General features: G+C 32.9%; 1 protein-coding gene across 1 annotated transcript in view; it reads left to right on the top strand.

The window, feature by feature from the left end:
* Positions 1 to 25,892, top strand: part of amon (prohormone processing protease amontillado) — a 210,908-nt gene that overhangs the window by 160,723 nt on the left and 24,293 nt on the right. The window contains exon 10 of the mRNA XM_072523666.1: positions 1,111 to 1,344. Coding sequence (XP_072379767.1) covers positions 1,111 to 1,344 — 234 coding nt within the window. The remainder of the gene's footprint in view (positions 1 to 1,110; positions 1,345 to 25,892) is intronic.

Genomic DNA, 25,892 nt, shown 5'->3' with positions numbered 1-25,892 from the left:
TTCTTGTTTTTGTGTCTTGTCTTAGGTGTTTGTTCTTTCAGATTGTGTCATTAAGAGATCCCGAGGCTTTACTTGCTTTTAAGCTTTGTTGTCGTACAGATCGTACAGTTGATCGTATTCCCAGATATCTAAACCTTGCTTCCTACTTTATTATTTTCCCATCAATTTCAATTTTACATCATAGTGGGCATTTAGATGTTGTCATACATTTGGTTTTTTCTCGTCTTTTGTCTGGGCGATTAATGCGGCGTCGTCTGCATAACATATTTGGATTTCTTTGTTCTCTATTCTGTAACCATGACCTTTACATACTGCTTGTATTAATTCGTCCATTATTATATTAAAGAGAAGTGGGCTTAACGAGTCACCCTGTCTGACTCCGCTTTGTACTGATATACACTGTGTTAGTTTTCCATTTATCTTTTCCTGTATTCGATTATGGAAGTAGATGTTTTCGATGGTTTGTATAATATTGATTAGTATATTTCTTTTATATAGTAGGTGTAGGACGTCTTCGATTTGGATGCGATCGAAAGCCTTTGTCAGGTCTATAAAACATAGATATGCTGGTTTATTGTACTCGATGGCCTTTTCTGTGATTTGTCTTAGTACAAATACGGCGTCTACGCAGGATCTTCCGGATCTTGATAAAGTTGTTAGTTTATTGATTTTGTTGGTTAGGACTTTTGTGGTAAGCTTAAGTGCAGTGTTTAGTAGATTTATACCTCTATAATTGTTGGGGTCTTCTTTATCTCCTTTCTTGAATATTGGTACCATTATGCTGTTTCTTCATGCGTCTGGTATCTTGAAGTGCAATATTGGTTTTGTCGTCCCAAGGGTTATACTATCTCCTACGTGATTTAGAAGCTCGTTGGTTATTCCGTCTGGTCCTGGTGACTTTCTATTTTTGAGTGAATTTATGGCTATCTCTACTTTATAATTAAATGTTTAATTCTTACTCTATCGATATAGAAACACCGGTCTATTATACTCTAATGAATTCTGGGTAACTTGCTTTATGTGAGTTATAAATAAAAAAAGCAAAATTTTTATTGTGATTGAAAAATTCGGTTATCAATTTAATATTCATATATCGATTTTATGTTTTAGTAATAAACTATCATGGAGAGATGTTCAGCACTTGACTGTTTTAACATCCAAACGTAATTCTCTTTTCGACGCCAAAGGAAGATTTCACTGGACCATGAATGGAGTAGGACTAGAATTTAACCATTTATTTGGATTTGGAGTTCTAGATGCCGGAGCTATGGTGGCCTTGGCTAAGCGATGGAAATCAGTACCTCCGCGTTTTCATTGCGAGGCAGGTACTGTCGACAAAATCCAGTAAGTAATATATTAGGGATATTGTTAAAGCCCTGTAACATATCATAATACGGTGGTAACATATTTCTTTATTAAATACGACTCGGTGCTATATTTACTTTATCGAAAAAAAAAATCAAGTTTCTGTAAATGTCTTTTTAACTTTTTTATGACCACATAAATCAGACCCCTTCATAATATTCTAAGAAACATTATTTACATAATAAAAGATTTTTAATAGCTGGTGGTAAAATGTTCTATTGCTTTTGAATTTATAAAACTATAATGCCATAGAAAGATCATAAAAAATCTTCCTTCACTTAAAATCTGTACAAAAAGCTGATTATTTGCCCAATAATTAGAATTATCTTTACTCATTTCGTCTTCCTCAGTTAAGACAATCATATCGCATTCGCTCTGTATGCAAAATATATCTCCCCTTAGTTGTTATCGCATACACAATCACGCTGCAATCCTCATTATATAATCATACCGTTCTCTCTACAAATGTACATACTCGTTTTACATAACAAAGTAGTTTTTAAACTTAGTTATTTAAAGATAACTTGTTGTAATAAAAGTGTTTGTAAAGTCAACTGTGCTCAATACAATAAAATACTTAACTGGCAGTCGACAATATCGATGTTTCATCAACATCGAACTTTAACTTGCTTCGAAAAAGATTAATTAATCGGCTCCTTTCATAATTAACCAATATAGAAGTTTTGGTTCTCGTTTTATAAAGGAGAAAAGGAACATCCACAACAGATATTATACTTCAAAAATTGTATTATATATATTTTTAATAAAATTATTTAAAATATATGCTTTATACTACTAATAGTCCCATACCTAGCAACTTACCACCCGGCTTTTCAACGTAAGAGATAGAAAACACAGTTACCTTGTGAAATAAAAAGAGATGAAACTCGTAGAGGTGAGAAATAATCGGAGAAACCTATCATTTATATTACATTACATTACCACTATCGATAGTCTCACACCTTTAGACGTTAGCTTCGAGCTAAATCACCTCGGTCATAATTATTATGAGTAACGTCGAATGTGTGACGTATTTCCATTTTTTAATTTCGCATAAAGTAAAAACTGATTGACCACAATAAAACAAAAATGTGAATAAAATAATTTAATTAATAGTGAATATTTAATCTAAAGTTTTAAATTATTAACCAAGAATAATTTCTACTATCTACTATGATTTGAGGAGTTTCATACACTCTTGTCACGGAATAATTATAAATCCTTCGTGGATTAGTGGTAAGAATTCGATATTGCGACACAAACATTGCAGACGATTAGAGTTCAAAACCCACATGTGGTTTTCTTTTTTTTTAAATAATTTGAAATTATGCAAAGATCGCTTTGCTTTGAATCACTAAACATTTATGTCAGTTGTTACTAGTATTAAAAGTGTTTAAAGTTAAAACAAAAATCCTATTGACAAAACAGTATCGTCGTTCTTTCGAAAATAAAGTAAAAATTCTTCAAAATTAAAAGAACTTTTAAAAAATGTTTAAATAAGTGAAAATTCTACAAAAATAATATAATATAATAAATATTGTAAATAAACGTATTTACAATATGTTCAAATAAGCCTTCATTAGCAGTAGAACAATAACCCAAACTGTCACTAAAGAATTATAAAAGTCTGATGGATCAGAGTTCAAGGCACGATGTTCTCATCGTTGTATCTCTCATATATTTTGGACTTGATATATTCCCACTTTAAAAAATCACAAGGTGCAAGATCGGGTGATCTTGCAGGCCAAAAAATATCTCCGTGGCCACTAATCAATCGATTAGGAAAAGTCGCACTGAGATATTCACTGACGATACGAGAATTATGTGCAGGACAACCATCGTGTTGAAACCATATGGAATCGAAAGGTATTGGTAAATTACGAAGGGCTGGGACAATTTCATTTTGCAGAAGTTCCAAGTATTTCCGCCCAGTCAACATACCGTCTATAAAAAATGGACCAATGACATGATTCCCTATTATGCCTCCCCAAACATTTACTTTTCGAAGACGCTGGGTACGAGCGACATAAATCTGACGAGGATTTCCTCGAGACCAATACCTAGCATTGATTGAATTATGACGGCCATGCAATGAAAACGTACATTCATCGGTGGACAAAACGTTCTCTAAAAATGTTCATCTTGATGTGACATTTCCATTGCAGTTTGACAAAATTCTAAACGTCTTTATTGATCCCCAGGGAATTTGGATTTATGAAGTTTATAGGGACGGTATCGATGTCTTTACAAAATTTCACCTACTCTAAATCTTGGAATTCCATATTGTTCTCCGAGACGTGATGTTGATTGGGTAGGATTTTTCTCAATACTTGCACAAATCAAAGTGTCCCTTAGTTCCAAATCTGGATTTACCTCCCTTCGTCTGCGAACTCCTCTTGGAGCGAACACGGATCCATAAGTAAAAAAATTACGTATAATAGACTGAATTGTTGATCGTGCTGGAGCCAGCCTATTTGGAAACATATTTACAAATTGTTGTCTAATCATGTTGTCTGATAATCCATTCACATGCCAGACAACAATTTGCACTTTTTCCTCGACCGTTAAAATCCTTTTCACGAATTGTTTTTTCAATAAAAAGTTTCTGTTTACCGTAAAAAACATTTCTCGATATGTTATTATTTGATTTAACTTGAAGGCTTAATGATTTGGTTAGCTATCAAGCAGGTAGCTGTTCGCGCGCATCCATTCCAATGTCGTCAATTGTTTTGAAAATCATTACCTGTACAGAGGAATTGATATTAACACTGAGAATTTAGTGATGGACTTGACATTAAACAGTCTTCAATGGATTATTTTCCATTCACAACACTGAAGACTATAAAACTGGAATTGAATTTGAAATATTTTGTATTTCTATTTTATAACATTGGAATAAGAATAAATTGTAAATAATGAGTTTTTCGAAATCTTGTTACCTAATATGTATCATATTTTCTATTATTTTATATTAAGTAAAACAAAAATTTTACCCTTGGTGTAAATTGAACCCCAGTGTTCTTGTCAATAGACAACGTTTCTAACTAGTACACCAATTTCACATACAATAATTGTTTTCGGACAGAACATACCTACCTTTAGTTTAGTCAAATATTTCAGTTGAGTTATTTTTATTATTAAATAAACTTAAAGATTTATAATTTAAAATCGCTACTAATTAATGTTTTTTACTATAATATATCTTAATATATTTAATCATTTATTCTAACATCAGAAATTATTAAAATAAAATATTTTCGAGGTCATCCGTATAATTATGACTGAAGTCAAATAGACACGTCTAATAACTAGCCTTATCGCGTACTATCTCACAACTTAATCTGTCTTCTATCCTTTCCGCTATTTTGCCGGGTGGTAAGACACTCATCACTGTATAGTAGTCTTATCATGGATTTTATGCGAAAAAAAATTTATAATCACAGTGGTAATTTTTATTTTAACTGACAGTTTTTAACATATAAAAAACGGAAAAAATTTGTCGTGTACAAATCTTAATAGTTTGACGTGTCGGACATGCGATAAAATCCCAAAGTTGTGCAAAAAAAATTACTATGACACAGCTGATTTGCAGAATCCATCATAAAAAATCCACAAGGAAACTAAGTTCCTGTAGTTGGCTGTATACCATATAATAAAAAATTTCCAATAAAATCACTTATAAAAGGTATAAAAAAAAAAAAAATATATAATAATTTTTTTTATATACCTTTTATAAGGGATTTTATTGGAAATTTTTCATCATAAAAAAGTTTAAAACATTCTGTTAACCTGGGATTTGAAATATGCTTAAAGAAGACTGGATTTGAACTTTCATACAACAAACGATCTAAAACATTTTAAACTTTTTTTTCAATTACACCAGTACGTGTTTTAAAAGAACAAAACTTCTTCACTAACCTACACCCGAAACAGCCTTCTTAAATGCATTTCCCGTGAAGTGTCATTGTTTATAATGTAAAACATTTAATTTTGCATTTTTTATTCATATTTCAAATGCCTCATATTTTTTACCACAACTCAAAATTGAAATTTCATCTCATAGGTTTTAAAGATTGATCTCTAAAAATGGAAATTTTACTACAATTAGTCAATGAAAGTAATCGATGTTAATGATCTCACAAAAATCGTAAAAAATGGCAAAAATCGCGCCACTTTAATTTATTTTACACCTTTATAAAAACTTAGTTTATTCTCGGCAAAATACAAAAACTGCATACGAAATCTGCACCCTTTGCCTTTAAAACCCATCTTGATTTTTGTCGATAGGACATTTGGATCAAAAGATATCGAATTTTTACCGTCCCGCGGATACAAATTTTATTGAACATTGATTTCGCGCGCGTAACTGACATCGACGCAAAATCGACGGTCGTTTCAAGCGTTGTTTCTAAGAGAACGGTTCATGCTACATAAACATGCTTACAAAGTAAACATTTTTGTTCCAAATTATCTCAGTTACGTTTTTTTATTTGAAACATTTTTTTTACGGTGTACAGATTCTTGGTAAATAGATTTTTTTGCGTTTTTAACCCCTGCAAGGTGGGTTTTAGGGGGAAGCTTCTTTTTTGCATCTTTTTTGTGGTCCCAAAATTGTTATTCTCTGCGCAAAATTCAGCTTGTTCGTATGATTTTTTGAGGTCAACTCTCTGACGACTGGACTATTGTCGGACAATTTGCAAGAAACTTATCCGCAGTCGAAAGTTATCGTGACTGTTTTAACTCTAACTTTGGTGCGTCCTACTGCGATATGCCTGCAAATAGCCCGACAAGATTACTACATTAATTAAAAAAAATTATGATGGATTCTATAAAAACGTTTGTATATTATTGCAAAGTTCTTCCATATAGACATCCAATCGAGCACAAAACACTGATAGTTCAGTAATGTCTACACTCCGACCTACTAACTTTTTTGTATATCGAAGAAATAAATGCTTGCTTTCATTCATTTGAGACATTTTCTTCTTTTAGATATCGCGTAAATATAGTTGCTAGTATTTTAAACACTTATCCTGGAGCTGCCTTCCCTATAATAGAGCTATCCGATTGGAATGTTATCGGGTCCAAACGGCTTTACGTGTTTCATTCGTTGGGCGACTTTTTTAACTACTGCGAGGGATATGTTATCATCTTCTGTAAAGTCGTTAATTAAAATTGGCGGGTTGTTGTCTGTCAAAAAATTTTCCCTGTCCTCCATCAGCATTTTCCATTATAAGACTTTCTTATATTCCTTCCATTTATCTACTCCAATTAACGAAATACTCCCATGTTCCTTATTGTCTGTTCTATGGTTTTTTAATAGTTTACATGCTTATTAAGTGTTTCCCTTACAGATATTTATTTCAGAGCATCTCTTTTCCCACATATCATTTTTTGCTTTTTTACCTCTCTTCTAGCCCTAAGTTATTTTTTCCGGTCATTTAGACCATTTGTCGCCAGCGATTTCCCATACAGTTGTTTTGACAACTGTTTTAACGCTGTCACTTTACCACAATTTTTTCTTCTTACAATCTCGGTTTCATTCTCTAAATGTTCGTTAGCCGCATCTTCTATTGATCTCTAACTTTTATAAAGTTCGTTAACTGAACTTTCTCCCGAGAGGTTCTGCAGTTTATTGACAAGTCTTAGCTGGTACAGAAATCTAGTGGAATCTGGGTGGAATCTTTGTTGTTTTCTTTTGAAGCAGTTTGTTGTTTTCAATTATTTTCTTTATATCCTCAGTCTTGGCGTGGTTAAGGTGGGATATACCTAACCGCCATCGCATCATCCTCATTTCCATGATATCAATACCTTGTTTTTATTTTACTGTGACTGGCCAACATTATGTTGATATAAAGCCACTGTACGAACGACAGTTTTGTATAATCTTGCCTTAATTTCATCGGGCATTCGATGACCGCACACTACTCCTGTCACTTGGAGCCATTTTAGCAATGTTGCGTTAATGCTAGATCGTATGTCGGCAGTTGTGTTTTCATTGATGCTGATGGCAGAACCCAGATAGTTAAATTCCTTGATTTTCTTGAAAGTTAGATATATCTATTATATTTTATTTTACTGTTATTATGAACATATACTAGTTCGCTCCGGCGGTCAGATTTTAATACCCTACAGAAAAGAGTCACAGGATATATTTCTTAGAAAAGATAGTTTTAATATGTCTTTAGTAGGTACAATGAATAATAATGATTTGCCGGGGTCAGCATAAATAGAGAATGTTTTCTTCATAAAGCAAGTACTTTGATACATATTTTATTAATAAAATTTTGAATAAATATTTCTCAAACTTTATAGTTACCTAAATACAAAACTGCTTATTACTTAAAATGTTATAACAATATTATCACTAAAGTATTATGATGTTTGAGTTCATATTCCCTTGTTCCATATTTAATTGGGTTTTTTCGAGTCAAAAATTGCAAGTGATATATTTCTTAGAAAAGATTGCTATAAGAAATAAGAGTGGCGCGTATCTCAATATTATTAGTTAGTTAAGGTTTAAATGTCTTTAGTCCATCATGAAGAAATTTGAAATAAGTAAAATGTTAAACGAAAAGGGCAAGTCTATTCTAGTTATTGACAATTACAAGTAATGGTGTTGAGCGGAAGGCAATGGACGATTTGTGTGAAAACCCATTGAAGTTGATACACAACGAAATTAAACAAACTGGCCCTGAAACTCTTACTGTAGAAGACGTACATTTGATAAGAAAAAATATTCATAATAATAGAAAACCAGTTATTCCCAAAATTCCGAAGTACGTGTGGGAAGTACATGACTGATTGAACTCCGTGGAAGTAACTAATCAAAAAGAACAATTTTTATTAAAAAATGATCCCTTCCAAATTTTTTGCTTTTTTTGTGTAGGTATCCAACTTAACATTTTTAAGTAAATTAGAAGTAATTTAGGTTAATGAAACTTACCGTTCACGGGCTCGAAGATGGACACTATGTGCCGTGGCATTATTTTTGCTTTCAAATAAGTTAGAAAATTAATATGTGACTGCCTTAAATTGTTTAAAGACGGAGTGTCAAAAATTGAACCTAAATTTTAGTCCCAAGATTGTGTATGCCGATTTCGAAAAAGCGATCCATGTAGCTGTAGGTGAAATGTTTCGGAGCGAACTAGTAGGTATAATATAATTAAAAGGGTTTTTTGATCTCGGGACTGAACTAATGTGCTCCGCTTATAATAAAATAATAAATCCCGGGTTGTTTTATATAATATAGGCTAAATGATATGAATTTGTACGACTTGGTTTTTGCTCGATCTTCTCATTTGATTATTTATCTTATCAGCAATGAATAGTAATGAGTCTATTGGATCCTTGGTCAAACTTTATTGAGAGTTTTCTTCAAGATAACAAAATTGAAGGTGACTTCCGGTTTTACCGGAAATGATAATAGGCTATAACTTACACATATACTTATATCTGGAAAACGCAATAGTTATGCTTCATCAGTGTGCATGCATAACTGTAGCTGACCACTTATAAAATATAAAACTACAGGTAAAAAAAAATAAAAAACAAATTATAGATACTATTTATAATTCTTACACGGTTATATAAATCTAATATAAAATCTAATGAGATAAACTAAAAATTCTCAAATTTCAGTCATACAAAGAATTGTTATTAAAACTTAAAACTAAAACTTAGTGTATATATAATATTTACATAGTATGTCTATTGTTAGGATTTATCATATTTATGTATAACGCTAAATATCCAGAAGAATTATTTACAAAGGATTGTTATGATAATTTGTAACAGACTACAATATAAAAAAATCTATTGATTTATAAATAAAGTAAACGAGAATTAATTCCTCTACTTTTGATGAAGTGGAATATTATTAAAACAATTATTTGATAAAAGAAATCGATTCTTTTTAAAGTACATAGTTCTCAGATATGAGGTAAAGGACGTTTCAATTTTTTTTACTATTCAATGACTTTAAAACGGTTTTAAAAAAGTACATTACAATTTTAAACTTTCTTAGAACGTGTGTTAGGTATTCTTACTTTTTGGTGACCAAGTCACAGAATAAATAACAATCAAGTTAACCCTATATTGCATACTGTAGCTTTAAGGCAACACCGGAATTAATTTCCGTTAGAAAACTAACCTTAGTGAATTATAACTGCATATTGCGTACTGAAAGACACATTCTATCTAAGTAATCGCGCAAACTCCTAAGTCATTACGTCAAGTCAAATTTTCGCGCCTAAAGTTCTCGGGCGTTGCCAGTCGTGTGTTATAAGCGAAAGGTAAAAGATCTTTCAACTTGTTTTCTTGTTGTATACTACTTTTGAACGTAAAATTGGTTACTTTATGTAATAAGCTTATGTGAGGGAAGTAATTCCTAGTAATTTTATAATTGTAAATATAAAATAAGAATCACAAATCAAGTTGTAAACAGGTGTTGCTTTGAGGCAATTTTATGCAATTGAGTCATGGAACTATCTGAAGTTAGTGTAAATCGATTCTATGGAAATCTAAGTAGCAGAAATGCAAATGTTGTTATAAGACCAGTGCCAGATGATTCTGCTGACAGCGAATTAGAGGATAATGACGCTGATATTGATGATACCTGTTATTTACCTTCTGACAGTATTGATGCATCTGTAAGTAAATATTTTAGACTCATCTCATGAGTGACATTTCTAACATCGCCATTTTTTTAGGAAGAAAATACTCACGAGGATGATGATATTGTCTCTAATGAGACATCTGATGATGATGTGGATGATTCTTCCAAACCTAAAGCCAAAAAAATAAAAGTAGCCTATCAATGGAAGGTTTGCAAAACAAAAATTGCATTACCTATTCCCAAGTGGAAAGGTAATATACCTATGTCACACGAAATAAAACAACCAATAGAACACTTTACTAAATTTTTGGATGACGAGTTGATTGGAACTCTAATAGAGCAGTCAAATTTATATAGTGTTCAACAAAGTCTAAATAAGCCACTTGGTATAACAAAAAATAAAATTGAACAATTTATTGGTATGTCATGCTACATGTCTATATATAAACTACCACGACAACGAATGTTTTGGAATCCAAAAACGAGGATTACTCAAGTAGCCGATGTAATGTCTGTGAATCGATTTGATGATTTAAAAAAAAATTACATGTGAGCGACAATACTAAACAACCATCTAAAGAGTCTCCAAATTATGACAAATTATACAAAATAAGACCATTGATCACTAAAGTGAATGAAGTATGTTCTACAATTCCCCTTGAAGAGTTCTTGTCAATAGATGAACAAATTGTTCCTTTCAAAGGAAGAAGCAGTCTAAAACAGTATAACCCAAAAAATCCGAAAAAATGGGGGTACAAAATTTTTGTTTTATCTGATACTTCTGGTTTGATGTATAAATTCGAAATATATACTGGAAAAGAACCTCATACTCGAACCGATATTGGTTTAGCTGGTAATGTAGTCCTCAGGTTATCAGAGATTATCCCAAAACACCAGAATCACAAATTATACTTTGACAATTGGTTCAATAGTATCAACTTGCAATTAGAATTAGCAAAAAATAGTATACAATATGTAGGGACTGTAAGGCAAAATAGACTCGCTGGTTGTGATTTGATATCGGACAAAGACATGAAAAAACAAGGGCGTGGATCATTTCAGGAACAGAAAACTATTTCAAATGTACTCCCCTGACTGTTGTGAAGTGGTATGACAATAAAGGAGTTACAATTCTAAGCTCATACGCAGGAGCTTATCCATGTGGCAAAAAGAAGAGGTGGGATCGTATATCTAAGCAATATATTAAAATTGATTGTCCATCATCTATCCTCTTATACAATAAGAGTATGGGAGGCGTTGATTTGCTCGACTCGCTTATTGCTCTATACAGAATATAAATTATTTCCAAAAAGTAGTACCACAAATTCTTTTATCACTTTATTGATATTATGGTGGTTCAAGCATGGCTTTTATATATAAGAGACTGCACTGCTTTAAAAATACCAAAAAAGTACCAATCACCCCTATTGGAATTCAAGGTTTAGAAATTGTGTATGAAACTCTATGTATGAAAAATAAAGTAAATGGTTCTAAAAGAGGGCGTCCATCTAGTTCAAATGTATCCACAGCGTATGAGGAAAAGAAAAGGAAAAGGAAATACCATGCAACAGCAACCATTCCCTGCGCAGAGGTTAGAAAAGATGGAATGGGTCATTGGCCTATATATTTTGAAAAGAAAGGAAGATGCAAATATCCTAATTGTAAAGGAACTCCCAAAGTTCAATGCCAAAAGTGTAAAATATTTCTTTGTTTTACTACAACTTCTAATTGTTTTAAGAATTTTCATACCGAATAAAGTTTTCACATAATAAATTTTTATTTCACTAAATGTAGTTTAATTGCATATTGTTGCTTACAGTACACATTCGGTATTTTCCAAAAAAAGGGGGGCCGCTCAAAAATTAAATTAGGGATCATTTATGTTCATATTTAAAGCCATATACAATGAAAAAAAGATTTTTAGTTCGCATATTTAAAATTCATGCAATATAGGGTTAACGAACAGGGTCATCATATAATTTCAAACTCTATAAACTTTTTGGTGATGCAGATATCGTAAAAGCCATCTAAACAAACCGCCTAATATGAGTGACCACGTTACGCGGATGGATAAAAGTGTTCCTACTAAAATAACTATGCTCAGGGCGGCCTAAACTCAGATATCTGAACTATGTAAAGGAAGATTTAAGAGAGATTGGAGTAAGGGTATGGATAAGATAGATAGACACTCGACATGGAAGCACGTTTTGAAGTAGGACAAGGCTCATAAAAGGTTTTAGCGCGAACTGATGTTGATAAAAATTTGAGTAATACTCGAAAAAACTGGAACATCGAAGTAAAACACGTCTGTTTAATTAAAAAATTAAATTTAAAAATCCAAAAGGATCAATTTCAAAACTAATCAGTCCTTTTTCAGTGAACCTGAAAGCAAGTACTCCCACTCAATTAATAAAAACGCGGAATAAAATTTTTACAAATGCAAACATGTTAATTCATCAAGCAAAAAGACAGAGAGGGAATGTAAAGGTAGTGGGGGCGAAAATATTGTTAGACGGGAAGTGCCATTCTAAGAAGCCACGTTAAACAAGGAAAGAGAGTCTCTTTTAAAGAACGTGCGGTTCTTTACATTAGGCGAAGAAAAGCCATCGGTAAAGAGCTACATGGAAGGTTCAGTTTCGAAGCTATTGGACCTTATAAAAAGGATCAGGCTAGAGAATGTAATATAGGATTAGAGACCACAATAGATCTGAAAAGGTCGCAATGGAATAGGCCAAAAGCCACCTAATTGAATATATCTATCTATCTACTACAAATAAAAAGAAAACTTGATGCTAAAATGATTGTGAAAAGTAATACTTATCGTATCTAGTATATCAGAGTAATAGTGAAATGCAGTAGAATTAGAGTGGGGTAGATGAAGTAGAAAGAAGCGAGTGGTGTATTGTGTGAAAATTTTTAATGGGAATATTTTAAAAGAAAGATTCCCATGAAACTGAAGATAAAATTCTATAAAACTGCTATACGATAGTTACATATGTATGAATAATCACGCGCAAACACACACACTTAAGATCTATAAACGATATTTGGTTTACCTAGACTATTTACCGAGTCATTCTACAATAACTTTTACATATATTTCTTCAGTACTAGTATCCATCCTACACCTATTCAAAAGTTGATTGTTGGTATCAAAAAACATAACATATGGTTTTAAGGTTGTTTCTTTTTCATCTTTGTCGGTTTTGGTTACTAGTTTCACCTGAATATTACAGGTCACAATAAAAGTTGATTGAACTCGGGGTAAATGTAAAAATATAATATACTCTTTTACAAACACAAAACATCTTACAATATCTGAAGTTAGTTTAAAGCTTGACGAAAATGCAAAACAATTATGAATTTTTAAATGTTCGATCATTTGGTTAGCAATTCCTTTTTTACAACAATTTTTTATAGGACAACTAAATTGTCTCCCTTGTTTACAGTTTATTTCATGTGATTGCATATTTAAAAACTCAATATAGCTACAACAATTACTACAATTCCATTTAAAAAACTTCAGTATATCAACTATTATTTCTTTGGTATTTTTTCTTTTAAAATAGATCTTTTTTCTTTGACCAGATATTTCATTATATTTAAACCACTGATAGCAATAGTAACATATATAATTATTTTGTTTATCAATGTAGTAATGGAGAATTGGACATGTAGACAACGGAAAAATGCAATATGTTTGGCATTTAGTACATTTTACATTGAATTCTGATTGGTCTTTTCCAATTTGATACCCGTGTGGAGCATTTCTGAGTACAGGTTTCGTCACAGAGTTATTTATTTCAGTTGCAATCAAAACTTTAATATTGCGATCAATTAATTTAAATTTAATTTGTATAAAATTTGACATTTGTGATATATCAACAACAAAAAAATCATTAGTACATGATTTTGGACCCAATATAATATCAAATTCTTTGTTTTCGCTACTTATAATAAATTTATGGTATATATTTTTAGCGCGTTTAAAGTTCCCCATATAAACCAAATCTAGTTTTATTGTATTTTCCGACTTACTATAGGTAATATACATAAAAAACAAATTATCTTCTTCTTGATATATATAAGCACTGGACATTTCTAAATAATCATTCGTGTTGAAAACAAACGCAGGACAATCCAATATAGCTTCTTTATGGTTGAAATGAAAGTGTCGAAGCATCAGAAAACTCACTATTTCTTCAAAACAAATTGGACAGTTATGAATTTGTGTCAAGCATACCTAAAAAAGTTTAACAATTATATTTTTAAAATCAATAAAGACAATAAAAATATGTGTAATTCATATCTATAATATAAAAATGAATCGCAAAATGTATTGGTAAGCGCATAACTCAACAACACATGGACCAATCTTAACAATTCTTTTTTTTTTTTTTTAATGTTCCTTGAAGTCTAAGGATGGTTTTTACGACGAGAAAAATTCGAATAATTTCCGGGAAACCCTAAAACAGCCCCTTTGTGTGTTCCTAACGTCGAAGAGTCAATTTGCGCTTTATTGTCGCTGCACAAAGCGAGAGCGAGAGATTCAACTAATAATCACGCGAGTTTCAATCGAGCTGCTTTCAATTACGATTTGTCAATTGACTACAGTAACTACCAATGTGTTACTATTGGATCTATGAACTCGGTTTGCTCTCATTGTAAGGCATTGAAATACAAAAATGAAGCCAATGGATTGTGTTGCGCAAATGGGAAAGTGAAATTGATACCATTGGATTCACCACCAAAGCCATTGTACTCATTGGTTTCAGGAATAGGACCAGATTTCATACACTTTTTGTCAAATATCCAACAATATAACAAATGATTTCAAATGACGACGTTGGGGGGTTGGGGGCGTCCATCCAAGAGTTGCACCGAGAAAAACTGTATGATCTCAACACTTTGAAATAATTAATTCAAAAAAATCTGCCACTATTGAATGAACAACAGAAGTATGTATTTGATACACTTATGAAAGTAACAAATGATAAAACAGGAGGGATTTACTTCTTAGATGCACCTGGTGGTACAGGAAAAACTTTTTTAATTTCATTGATATTAGCAACAATTCGCTCACAAAATAAAATTGCACTTCCACTCACTTCGTCGGGAATTGCAGCAACTTTGCTTGAAGGTGGTTGAACTTCAGCACTAAAATTGCCATTAAACATGCAAAGCAATGAAACTCCAACCTTCAACATTTCGAAGAACTCTGCAATGGCAAAGGTTTTGCAGCAATGTGAATTGATTGTTTGGGATGAATGCACGATGGCACAAAAATCTTTGGAGGCTTTAGATAGAACTTTCCAAGATCTATGGAGCAATCATAACCCATTTGGTGGTGCAATGATTTTATTAGCAGGAGATTTTCGTAAAATAGTGCCAGTGATTCCACGATCAACGCCAGCTGATGAACTCAATGCATGTTTAAAGTCCTCCAATTTGTGGAAACATGTCAAAGTATTACAATTATGCAAAAATATGCGTCTCGAGTTCCAAAATGACCAATCTGGAGACATATTCTCTAAACAACTCATTGACATTGGTAATGGTAAATTTCCTATAGACACCTTGACTGGTTGCATTAACTTTCCTCAAAGTTTATGTCATTTAACTCGATAAAAAGATGAACTTATTCAAAAGGTGTTTCCAGATGTAGCTCAAAATTACAGAAACCATGACTGGGTTAGCGAACGGGCTATATTGGCTGCAAAAAAACATAGATCTAAATGAATTAAATTTCAAAATTTAAGAACAAATTACAGGCGAATCGGGGATATATAACTCAGTTGATTCGGCTACTAATCAAGATAATATTGTCAACTATCCGCCTGAATTTTTAAACTCACTGGATTTACCAGGATTGCCAACTCACAATCTTCAATTAAAGGTTGGATCGGTAGTTATAATGTTGAGAAAGATCAACCAACCGCGTGTTTGCAACGGCACACGGTTAGCGATAAAAAAATTATTGAACAACGTGATAGAAGCAACTATACTGAAAGGAAAGTATAAAGGAGAAGATGTTTTGATATCACGCATCCCAATGATTCCGACTGATGTACTATTTGAATTTAAACGACTACAGTTTCCAGTGCGCTTGCTTTTGCTATGACCATAAATAAGTCCCAGGGGCAATCATTAGGTGTTTGTGGTATTAATCTAGAAAACCCATGTTTCTCACATGGTCAATTGTATGTTGCCTGTTACCGTGTTGGAAAACCATCAGATTTGTTTGTATATTCACCATTTAATCAAAACATTGTATATCATAAAGCACTACAATAAAAATAAAACAGATTTGTGTTAATAATTATGATTCACTTGATTTAGAATAAAGCGATTACTGAAAATACTTATATACGTTTTATTTCATTATTCTTTATTACATCGGTTATTAACCGTATGTTAATAATAATAATAATAAATAATTAATTATCTCTATGTTTTGACATTGAATCACCCACTTTATAAATATTTGTCACCTTTAGGTTCCCACTATTCCTTTAGATTATTTTTCAATCAGGTTTAAACCTTAAGTTCCCCTCTTAGTTTGAAGCCCTCTGGCAGACATCCCAGTTGGGGTTTTTAGTGGGTCCAAAAGGGTGGCCAAAGTTCGTGGAAGCGAAGATACTTAGGTCACCCGAGCTGACCCTCACACACCGCCCTATCATCATGGTGACGGTTCTGCCCAGGAGAATTAAAGAAATAAACTGCCACATTATAAATCTATTTGACAGAATGAAGTCTGTCGGGTCCGCTAGTTTTCAATAAAACAGAAAGACCAGAAAACTCATTTAAACTCATTAAACTCACTATTCGGGAGCATTCAATAATATCTCATTTTTCTTCTTCTTCTGCTTCTTTCTTCTTTTATGTCGGCTTTAAAGTCTGTTTCTTCTTCAATATTAGCCTCCTAGATTGTTTAAATTATTGCACCATATTTGTCTTGGTCTGCCAATACTTCTTTGTCCATTTGGTGGCTTATTTCGTGCTATTCGTACTATCCTACCCTCTGCCATTCTATTAATGTGTTCGTTCCACTCCTGTTTCCGTTTTGTCACCCATCCATTTATGTCTTCTATATTGTATACTCTTCTTATGTTTTCCCTTCTCTCCCTATCCAACAGACTTTTCCCTGATATTCGTCGAAGTATTTTTATCTCTGTTGTTTCTAGTAGTCGTCCCGTTTTAGATGTTGTCTCTTTCAGATCTTGTCTCCGCCGTTGTATGTTAATATAGGTCTAATTGCTGCTTTATAGATTCTTGTTTTTGTGTCTTGTCCTAGGTGTCTGTTCTTCCAGATTGTGTCATTAAGAGATCCCGCCGCTTTACTTACTTTTAAGCTTTCTTGTACTTCTTTTTCAACATCTCCGTAACTAGTTATGTCTATTCCCAGATATCTAAACCATGCTTCCTGCTTTATTATTTTCCCATCAATTTCGATTTTACATCGTAGTGGGTATTTAGATGTTTTCATACATTTGGTTTTTTCTGCTGATATTATCATATTATCATATTATCATATTGTATTTCTTGGCTGTTGTATTGAAGATGTGTTTTAATTTCTTTGTTCCTATGATCTTTACGTACTGCTTGTATTATTTCGTCCATTATTATATTAAAGAGAAGTGGGCTTAACGAGTCATCTGACGTGCAAGTCTGCAATACGTGTGTGATCAATTCACACATCGGTTTAATAAACGTTCTCCAAGTAATGCTGTAATTTTGAAGGTTGCTGAAAAGTTTAGAAATACGGGTAATGTATTGTGCCAACGAAAAGGAAACTCAGGGCGTCCCAGGACAGTTAACAGCAACGATAACCATGAATGTGTTTTTAAACGAATCTTGGAAAATTCGAAAGCCAGCCAGACAAGAACAGCGTTGCATCTTGGCTTAAAACGAACTTCCTTGCAAAGAATCCTGAAGGAGCTGGGTGCATTTTCGTATGTGATTCAGGTACATCAACAATTACATCCCAGGGATTATCACAGTAGAGTGGAATATTATGCCAGAATTCTTGCATTACAGTATGAAAATCCTAAATTTTTGAAGAATGTATGGTTTTCAGACAAAGAACATTTCCATTTGTCAGGCCATGTAAATCGTCGCACAAATCGATTTCTGGGCTTTTTCAGACCAGATGTAGTTCAAGAAGTTGCTTTACATAACGCAAAAGTGAGTGTCTGGTGTGCAGTTTCGGGACACGAAATCATTGGTCCATACTTTATCGAAGAAAATGGTATGCAAGTCACACTTAATCAACAGAGGTACATACAAATTTTAACATGCTTTATCCCTGATCTACGTCAATTTTGTCGTGTACGTAATTTGCCATTTGAGACCAATTTTTCCAGCAGGATGGGGCAACTTGCCATACTGCGCATTCTCCATCTCCAGACGCATACATTTAAGGCATGGCTAAAACTGCCGTTTTAAACGGGCACCACAAACCATCAATGAGTTAAAGGATGCCGTTAGAGCCTTCTTCGTGGACTTGAGACAACCTTTATTCCATAACATAACGAGAAATCTGGAATATCGGTATAAAGTCTGTCTTGAGAGAGGAGGAGCTCATTTAGAACATGTTATAAAGTTTCAATAATATGTATTTTTTAAAACAACTTTAAATATAATACTTATTTTACTTAAAAAAAGAAATTTAGCGATGTATGTAGGTATCAATGATATAGACAGGGGGGTGTCCAGGCTGTGGCGCACTCAGGGGGGGGGGAGGTTGGGGTTTAAACTCCCCCTCCCCAGGGCATATAAAGTAAAAAATATATAAAGAATAGTAGGAAAATGTAACTTGTCTTTCACAGACAATACAAGAAATCCAAAACGCTAATTTAATAATTAAATTACCACTTTAAATATGTAGAATACAATAATTATTGTATAAATACACAATAATGAATAATATTTTTCATTATATTTAGATATAGATACCTAATATTAGGCTCATGACAAAAGTAGACAGAACGAAATCCTATTTATTCTACAAATTCCCAATCGTCAATAGAACCACGTGTAAGCCAAACAGGGTCGTACTGATGTACGACATATGTATCATATGATTTTTAAAAATATTTACTTTTGAAACTGTTAGTGTAAGAATTTCTTGAAAATTAATCATTATATCACAATTAAACTAAACTCTAAAAAATAACACGACCAGCAAATAACTTAACAATAACTATAACATAAATATAACCCAATATATTAACTTAAAAATCAACACGATACAATTTGAATTTAAGATGATGGCAAGTTGGGATCTGTAACATGAGAATCTGTCTAATAAATTATATTTAATAGCCTCTTGACGAATGAGACGGCGAATATCAACACGTGCTCATGTTCACTGATGGGAATTTGGTAAACGAATAAACGAGAGTCTATTGCGAGTAGCATGCGCCTACAGGACTGTATCTGGACGGCCTTGTGGGCTATCACAGGTTGTGTTCCTCTGCATGTGTTCTCTGCAGTAGAAAAGTGACATCTCTATGAGAGAAGAGAGCATTTGACAACAACAATAAAAAAAGGAGAAAGGGAAAGAATAATGGAAAGATGGCAAGAAGAGTGGAATAACAAGGAAGATGTTGCCCAGTGAACCAAGATGCTGATCCCGAGACTAAGGGACTAGGAAGATTGTCTGTTTTAGGGTGTATCTTCATAGGTAAAGGAAGACGGAAACAGATAAATGCCTATATTGCGAATATTCAGACATTGTTACTCACACAATACTAGAGTGTAATAGATGTACAGTGGAGAGAAACATAATGTACATATAAAGAAATAGGTATGAACCCTGTGACTGTAAGAGAGATGATCGTGAAGATGACGGGAAATACGGATGGATGGAATAGTGTTCACAAGTACATCCGAGCAGTCATTAAAAAGAAAGAAGAAGAAGAGAAACACCAACCGGACCAACGACAGAGATAAGATCTAATTACCATTTTAATGGGAATATCCACAATAAAAGGTTAAAATAAGTTTATTGACGTTTAAATCTCCACTTCGGAATTCGTTCTCAAAATAAGGTAGGTGCGCTAAATATTGCCACTGTTCTTAATAGCGTCGATACTATCTGTAATATATGCTACCCACATATTACAGATAGTATCGACGCTGCAACTACGGTGGCAACAGTGGCAAGTGTCTTTGTCTATCAGCAAGGTGTTTTCTATTCGGCGGTTTTAGTCTCATTAGATGTAGAAGCTCGCTATTTGTATTTCGTGTTCTCGTTTAAATTAACCTGCTTTTCCAGTTGACCCTGCACAAGATATATTAATTTTTTTTTGGATTTTTGTCATTAAGTTTAAGTAAGTACACGCCAGTGATTATTATTTGGTTTATGAATTGCATGAATTGTTTCAAATGAAATTTTAACTTACGGATTTTTTTCTGAACGTTATTTGTTCCTAATATTGCCATTACTAATAATTCCTAATATTACCAGTGACAATATTAGGGACTAAATATTAAACTCTTTTGCAGAATGCCAAGAAAACGAGCTCAGTGATCAGAAGAAGATCTACGCTCGGCGCTGCAAATCATAGTGAACGGAATTTCAATCAAAGGGGCTGCCAAGCATTATAACATTTCTCGCTCAACGCTATCTCTTTATAACAGAACACATAATCCCGTAAGAAAGCTTGGAAGATCACCGGTGTTGTCTGCAACACAAGAAAATGATCTTGTCGAAAGAATTTACACATTAGTTGAAGTAGGTATGCCTATTACAAGCAAGATTCTAATGAAAAGTGTGTTTTCTAATACCAAATCCGTTTTCTAAAGAGTCAAATAAAGCTAGTAGAATATGGCTTAAGTAATTCTTGTGCAGCCATCCAGACGTATCTAGGCGAAAACCTCAACTAATGAATACTGCTCGAGCCCAAAAAGGAATATAATATTCGTTGATGACTTCTTTTATAAACTGAGAGATACCACAGTTAAACTAAACCTATTTGACAAACCTGGTAGCATATATATTACGGACGAAAAAGGATGCAGATTGACAATCCATAAGCAATAAATTGTTTTTTTTAAGGGGAGCAAAACGGGTACATTTAACCGCACCCGAGCACTGAGAAAACATGTCAAACACGGCAAAAATGTAGGGCAATTTACCCCGACACATTTGAACGAGTACGGCAAGAGTTTAGAAATAGGATGCATTACTGTCAGGAAGTAGATGGAGCACATTTTGAATACTTACTATAAGAACTGGTTGTTAAATATTTATTAATTAAATGAGAAGCTACAATTTTAGTATTTATTTAATTTATTCATCAAAATGAGGTTAAACTTAAACAAAATTATTATGACTGAATAGGTATTTTCAATACCTTTCAAACGAGGTATCACTTGCCATAAGGTCTTATTTAAAATTATTTGTCGCAGTGGCGCTGTAATGTCATCTGTTACTATTAGGTCACATGTTGTGACTAGTTGAGAGGCCTACGCCTGTCTTACCTCCCTCCAAATTTCACTATTATAACAATAACCGTTCAAAAGATACGTGGAGGGGAACGGACTTTTGACTAGCACTGTATAGACAAGGCGAAAAGCTCGGGCTCGTTTGTAAAAATATTCCCATGAGATATTTTTGCATAATCACTTTCATGAGATACCCCAAAATAAGGTTCAAGTGGTCCAAATTTTTTTAAACAAATTGTAATAATCAAATTTTTCGGACCGGATAATTTTTTTTATGTTTTGGATCATCCTAAACAAAATAGGTCTCTTGTAGTTTTTCTGTAAACTTGATTTTTTTCGAGTTATAAATATTTCAAAATTGAGAAAAACGCAAAATTACGATTTTCAAGACTTAAAACACAAGTAAAAAATATTATTTTTGAATTTACCAAGGACATAAATTTAAGTTCAAACCTTGTTCTATCATTTTCCGATAAGTATTTTGGGCCTACTTCATTATTAAAACATTGTTTTTTAATCGTTAATGAGAGAGAATCCAGATCTAGGGCACAAATTTTTGCTGGTTTAAATTCTCATTCTACACATGAGCACTCGGCCTGCCATAGTCGCTTCATTATCAATTAAAAAACAATGATTTAATATTTATTTATGTACCAAAGGTGTTATTAAGATGAATATGCGCGGAGAGCAACATAATCCAGCCAGAGGGCCTCTGCCCCGAGGGATAGATGTTGCTCGGTGAACGTAATCAACCAGTAACACCAGTGGTACATACAAAGCATGCAGATATATTTTGTAGGTGTAGTAAAATAAAAAGTGAAAACGTTTCAATTTTAGTTTTTATATTTATGTAAAGTGAAAAATAAAATCTTTGTATGTACCACTGATGTTACCGGATGATTACGCCCATCGAGCAATATCTTGTATACACCCTCCTGCTAGATTATGTTGCTCTCCGGGAGCAATCATTTTATTAACACCCTTGATGCATAAATAAATATTACACCATTGTTTTTTAATTGATAATAAAGAGCGTATGGTAGGGCAGGTGCTTATTTGTAAAATGGGAATATAAACCATTAAAAATTTGTACCTTAGTGCCCTCTTATATACGCCCGCCCTGCCATAACTTCATCGCTTCGTTAACGATTAAAAACAATATTTTAAAATGGAAGACCCAAAGTGCTTATCGGTAAATGATAGAACAAGGTTTGAACTTGAATTTAGGTCCTTGGTGAATTCAAAAATAATGTTTTTTACTTGTGCTTTTGAGCCTTGAAAATCGTAATTTTGCGTTTTTCTCAGTTTTAAATTATTTATAATTCGAAAACGATCAAGTTTACACAAAAGTTACAAAAGACTTATTTTGTTTAGATGGATATAACAATTTTTTAAAAATTTGTCTGGGCCGAAAAAATTGATTGTTACAATTTGTTTAAAAAAAATTGTTTAAAAAAATTTGAACAGCTTTTGAGCTGGGCGGCCTCTTGAACCTTACTTTGAGGTATCTCATGAAAGTGATTGTGCAAAAAAATCTTATGGTAATATTTTTCCGAACGAACCCGAGCTTTTTGCCTTGTTTAATACCAACGTATGACAAATTACTCTTTACACAAAAAAATATATTAAAAAGAGTAAGTATTATTATTATAAAAAAATTATTAAAAAAATTAAAAATAAAAATTCATTAAGGAATTGAATTTCTTAATATTTTGTAGAAAAGGGGAGTGAACTTAAACGAGTGGACACCCCCCAAAATAAAATCCTGGCTACGTCACTGATACGTATGAAAATAATTTTATTTTTTATTGTTTAAGGTTTGATTTGTCCATATATAAATAATTACAAAAACCTGATCGTGTTATTGTGTTTGTTTAGGAAAAAAAATAACTAAAAAAAAATCAAAATATCTCCTCTTCAAATTTATATATAAATCTTACCTTTTCGTGATCCCGCACCTCGGAATATGTTAACAATTCTCGACAACCATCAAACTTGTTAACACATTTAAATAAAAGGTTTTCAGCAATTATTCCATATAGTGACTCTACCCCTTCTGATTTATGGTTTGATTGTTCCTTATTATCATCACATCTTCCACATTGTATAAGCCTGTTTGGATAAACTTTTACGGGCTTCACTGATAAATATTTGTGACAAAAAGTGCAAAGTAAAGTCTCTAATATACTATCTGGAATTATAAACGCCATAATATCGTATATAATAGAATAACAAAATATAAATTTATGAAATAAAAATCTTTTTGTTCTAATAGTAAATCACAAAAAACTGATAATTGAAAAATGTATAAAACGTTTACTAGCCGAAACGCTAGCCCAAATTAGTGTAAAAAGACGTGAGTTCTGGTCTGCGTGCGCAGTGGCAAAATAGGCCAGTAAAGTAGTAGGAAAAAAGCTGAAAAAATCTTATACAGGTTTTTGAAGGTTCCAAAAGGTATATGAAGGACAGTTGATGACAAATCCTTGAAAATATACAGCTTGTTTCGCTTTGTTTTTTTTTAACAACCATAAAAAGTAAAAAAATTCATGTTTTGCCTATAAAGCGTTTTTTATACCTTTTTTGAGAAAAATAGTTCAAATAAAAGTTATAGTTCTTTAGAAAAAGGGTTTTTATATTAATCCTCCATCACTCGTTCCTCAAAAAATTGCACCATCATTCGCGTGTTAGATTTTATCTAACATAATATGGGTATAGGTCAAATAAATGAGTTATTAGTACTTATTGGTTAAGTTTATTGGCTATTAACTCACAAAAAAAACGATAAACTTATATTTTTTTAAAACAAAACTTCAAAAAAAACTACTAGGTAAACTAAAAAAATACACACATTACCCTAGAACAAAACAAATCAGGGGATTTATTCCAAAAAAAATGTACGCATTACGCATAAAATTAGATTTCTTCCTCTTCTAGGCAGTGGTGGCAAGTAAAATTTGTTAAACCAGTGTGCTCTTTACATATCGGCAATTTACAGTTAGTACAATAATGTTGGGTAAACTTGTTTTTCCTTACAGGGCAAAAAGAACATCTTGGTTTTATAGTTTGTTGTAGTTGCCCCTTGAGAAACTGATAGCTTTTCTCCGGTTATATTTCGGATCCTGAGTCTCAACTGAAAAGGCAGATTTGAGATATTTGAACGTCGTTGAAGATGTGACATTAAAAGTTGCTTGCCAAGCTCCGCAATGTAGCTTCTTCGAGATGTTACAATATTCATGTTATTGTTGTAAATTATGTGGCTATTTATAGTTGAAATATTCAGTAGGCTGCAAAAACATTAAACGGCCAGCGATTGCTAAATCTAGTCACCGAGTATTCTGCCTTCATTTTATCAACAACATCCACTCTTTAGCCTTTTGTGAGGTGTAATCAGTAATAATCTATAAGTTCATGATATGCTCTTTGGTGTTTTCATCAATGAAACCATCGCTGTGTAGTGTTGAAAGTAGTAGTACATTCTTATTTTTTTTTGATACAAGTACACACTTGTTTCCATCGTCACCATATGCAAACATGCTACTACATAAAGGTCTTCCTTTTACGTTTGTCAACTCAGGGGGAATTTTTTGTTTGTTTTTATGCAAAGTACCTATCGTTGTCAAGCAATGATCGTTCAATAAAGAGTGGCTAAGGGTACAGAGGAAAAGTAATTATCCGTAGTTACATTTCGACCGGTTCCACTTATGGGTCCTATAAGTCTTTTTACTACACTAGATGCATCGTTGGGTAGTTGATATGGTCCTTCAGGTTGTTTGCCGGGGTAAATCTCGAGATTTTGTGTGAAAAATGTTCTAGCGTCCACCAAGGCATAAATCTTGATTTCGTATTTCGCTGGCTTATTGGCTATATACTGCCTAAATTTGCATCGACCACGGAACGCTTCCAACATTTCATCTATGGTCACATAGAATCCAGGAGTGTATGCAGATAAACAGTTAGCGACAAACATTTCATATATTTCTCGAATGAGTGCAAGATTATCAACTTCCGAATTTTCTTGCCTCTTAGTGGCGTCGTCAAATCTTACAGCTTGAATTATTTGGTGAAATCTTTTCTTGGACATAGTAGCTGCAAAAATATCTGGAGCAATGCCACCTAATTTCCAGAGTTCATCAGTATTTAAATGTTGCGCTCTCTTTCCCCCAACAAGGAACAAAAGTCCGATAAATGCTTGCATTTCCTCGTAGTCAACAGCAGGACAATCCCTAGGGCGAGTATAAAACACTCTCATCATATCTAGTTTTTGATTTGTATATTTTACAATATTATTGATTATAGCATCCGAGAAAATTAATTTCCAGCATTCTAATATGGTTTTGGCGCCTTTTGCTTTTGCTTTTACCCCAGGTAAGTTCGTAACAATATTACAACCTTTGGTCTTATCTTTGGGAGTGTGTTTCTTATGTTTCAACCATGGTGTTTTATCTTTGCCATAAAATCT

Source organism: Diabrotica undecimpunctata, chromosome 2, assembly GCF_040954645.1.
Source record: "Diabrotica undecimpunctata isolate CICGRU chromosome 2, icDiaUnde3, whole genome shotgun sequence".
Classification (NCBI taxonomy): Eukaryota; Metazoa; Arthropoda; class Insecta; order Coleoptera; family Chrysomelidae; genus Diabrotica; species Diabrotica undecimpunctata.
The sequence above is the reverse complement of the archived record's forward strand: the minus strand, read 5'-3'. Positions and strand labels throughout refer to the sequence as shown.